Source organism: Oryctolagus cuniculus, chromosome X (assembly GCF_964237555.1).
Source record: "Oryctolagus cuniculus chromosome X, mOryCun1.1, whole genome shotgun sequence".
Taxonomy (NCBI): Eukaryota; Metazoa; Chordata; class Mammalia; order Lagomorpha; family Leporidae; genus Oryctolagus; species Oryctolagus cuniculus.
In genome coordinates this window covers 63,104,668-63,106,262 of record NC_091453.1, presented here as the reverse complement: position 1 = coordinate 63,106,262, position 1,595 = coordinate 63,104,668, and the positions used below count along the sequence as shown (strand labels likewise).

The following is a 1,595-nucleotide window of genomic DNA, read 5'->3' as shown; positions in this document are numbered from 1 at the left end:
ACTGCTCTCCTTTTGATCATAAAGCCATCACCCCATTGTTCTTGCTTTGTTTTCCAATCTGAAATTAATACGTTAGTCAAAACTAGATTAAAACTGGTCTTTTTGTTTTACACTCCCTTCATATCTCAATTCCTACTCCTCCCACACTCCCAACTCCCCACCTACTCCACTCACACTTTGATATGAAAATTGTACAAAGTGTGCCCAGAAAGGGCAGTTGCTTCTTGGAAAGTAATTTTAAAAACAAATGGTTAAATAAAACCAGGAATAAACTGAAAAAAAAAAAGACACCCATTTGATCTGCCAAATGTGTTTTTATTAATAAACCGATGAGCTGGTTTATTTTTTATGCATTTCAAAATCACATGGCATATTTCTGGGTCCACTCTCGAGCTATTTGGTCATACTTCACCCTGTCTTTTCGGTAGACCCTTGCAATTTCTGGGACCAAAGGATCATCCGGGTTGGGGTCGCACAGCATAGAGCAGATGGACAGCAACACTTTGGAAATGGTCAATGCTGGCGACCACTGGGACCTAAGGATGTCTAGGCAGATACTTCCATTTCGGTTGATATTCGGATGGTAAATTCGGGTGGTGAATGCGACCTTGGGTGGTTTGAAAGGGTAATCGGACGGGAACTGGATGGTTAGGAAGAAGACACCTCCCTGGTAGGGGCTATCGTCGGGCCCCATGATGGTAGCCTGCCAGTGGAAGATGTCGTCTGCCACAGGACCCGCGGAGCACTGGGCCGGGGGGTCCCGCGTCAGATCGAGGAGCTCCTTCTGGATGCGTTTGAGCGCCATCCTTCGCAGCACCTAGGGTCAGGATCCCAGGTCTGGAAAAAGGCAGAAAGCCGCGATCTGGGGTGGGAGGAATCACGAGCCGCGAGTACGCGATGTGGACTGAGGGCCCCCAGCACCAGGGTGTCTGGGGACGTCGGGGGAGGCTGACAGGAATATAGAAACGAACCCACGTAAGGGCAAAGGACCGGGGACGTCGGGATTTCCATCGCACCTTACTGGCTTCGGGACACCTGTGGCTCCCGCGCGCGGCCGCCGCCGTCGTCGCAGCCGCCGCCTCCGCCGCCCCTGCTACCGCCAAGTTCACTGCCGCCGCTACCCTTCGCCGCCGCCGCCGCCGCCGCCGAGACGTCCGAAGCCCGATAGTCTGGGCCCCGGAGGCCGGGCTGCCCCGGGACCTCGCAGCCCGGAGACACAGCTGGTCTGAGGAGCCGTCGCCTAACGCTCGCCTAGTAGTCCACGACGGCGCAATAACGCCCAACGGGAGCGTGCGGTGAGGTCACAGAGGCCGCGCCGACGACGCCGCGCAGCGTCACCCGAGGGCGCGTCGCAGGGGGCGACGAGGGGGAGCAGGGGAGAGGGGCGGGGCTGAGCGCTCCCCCAGCGCGCGCGACTTGCACTGTGAGGGAGCGCCTAACGGACCGCCCTCGGCACAAGTACCTGATTGCCTGAGATCCCGTCAAAGACCACCCCCCAGCCCCGGACCCGTCGCACAATCAGTTTCCCCAACATTTTACCCAGTTGGCTTTCTCCTAATCTCTCCTGTGTCCCTCCCCTCCTGTCTCTCCCTGTC

The 1,595-nt window shown here is 56.7% G+C and overlaps 1 protein-coding gene across 1 annotated transcript; it reads right to left on the bottom strand.

Moving 5' to 3' along the window:
- Positions 1-277: 277 nt before the first annotated feature.
- Positions 278-1,308, bottom strand: LOC100354069 (ubiquitin-conjugating enzyme E2 D2). Its single transcript, XM_070066971.1, has 2 exons — positions 1,017-1,308; positions 278-837 (listed from the first exon to the last, which is right to left on the bottom strand). The coding sequence occupies exon 2, from the start codon at positions 803-805 to the stop codon at positions 362-364; it is 444 nt and encodes a 147-aa protein (XP_069923072.1). The 5' UTR covers positions 806-837; positions 1,017-1,308; the 3' UTR covers positions 278-361.
- Between the last annotated feature and the right edge of the window lie 287 nt (positions 1,309-1,595).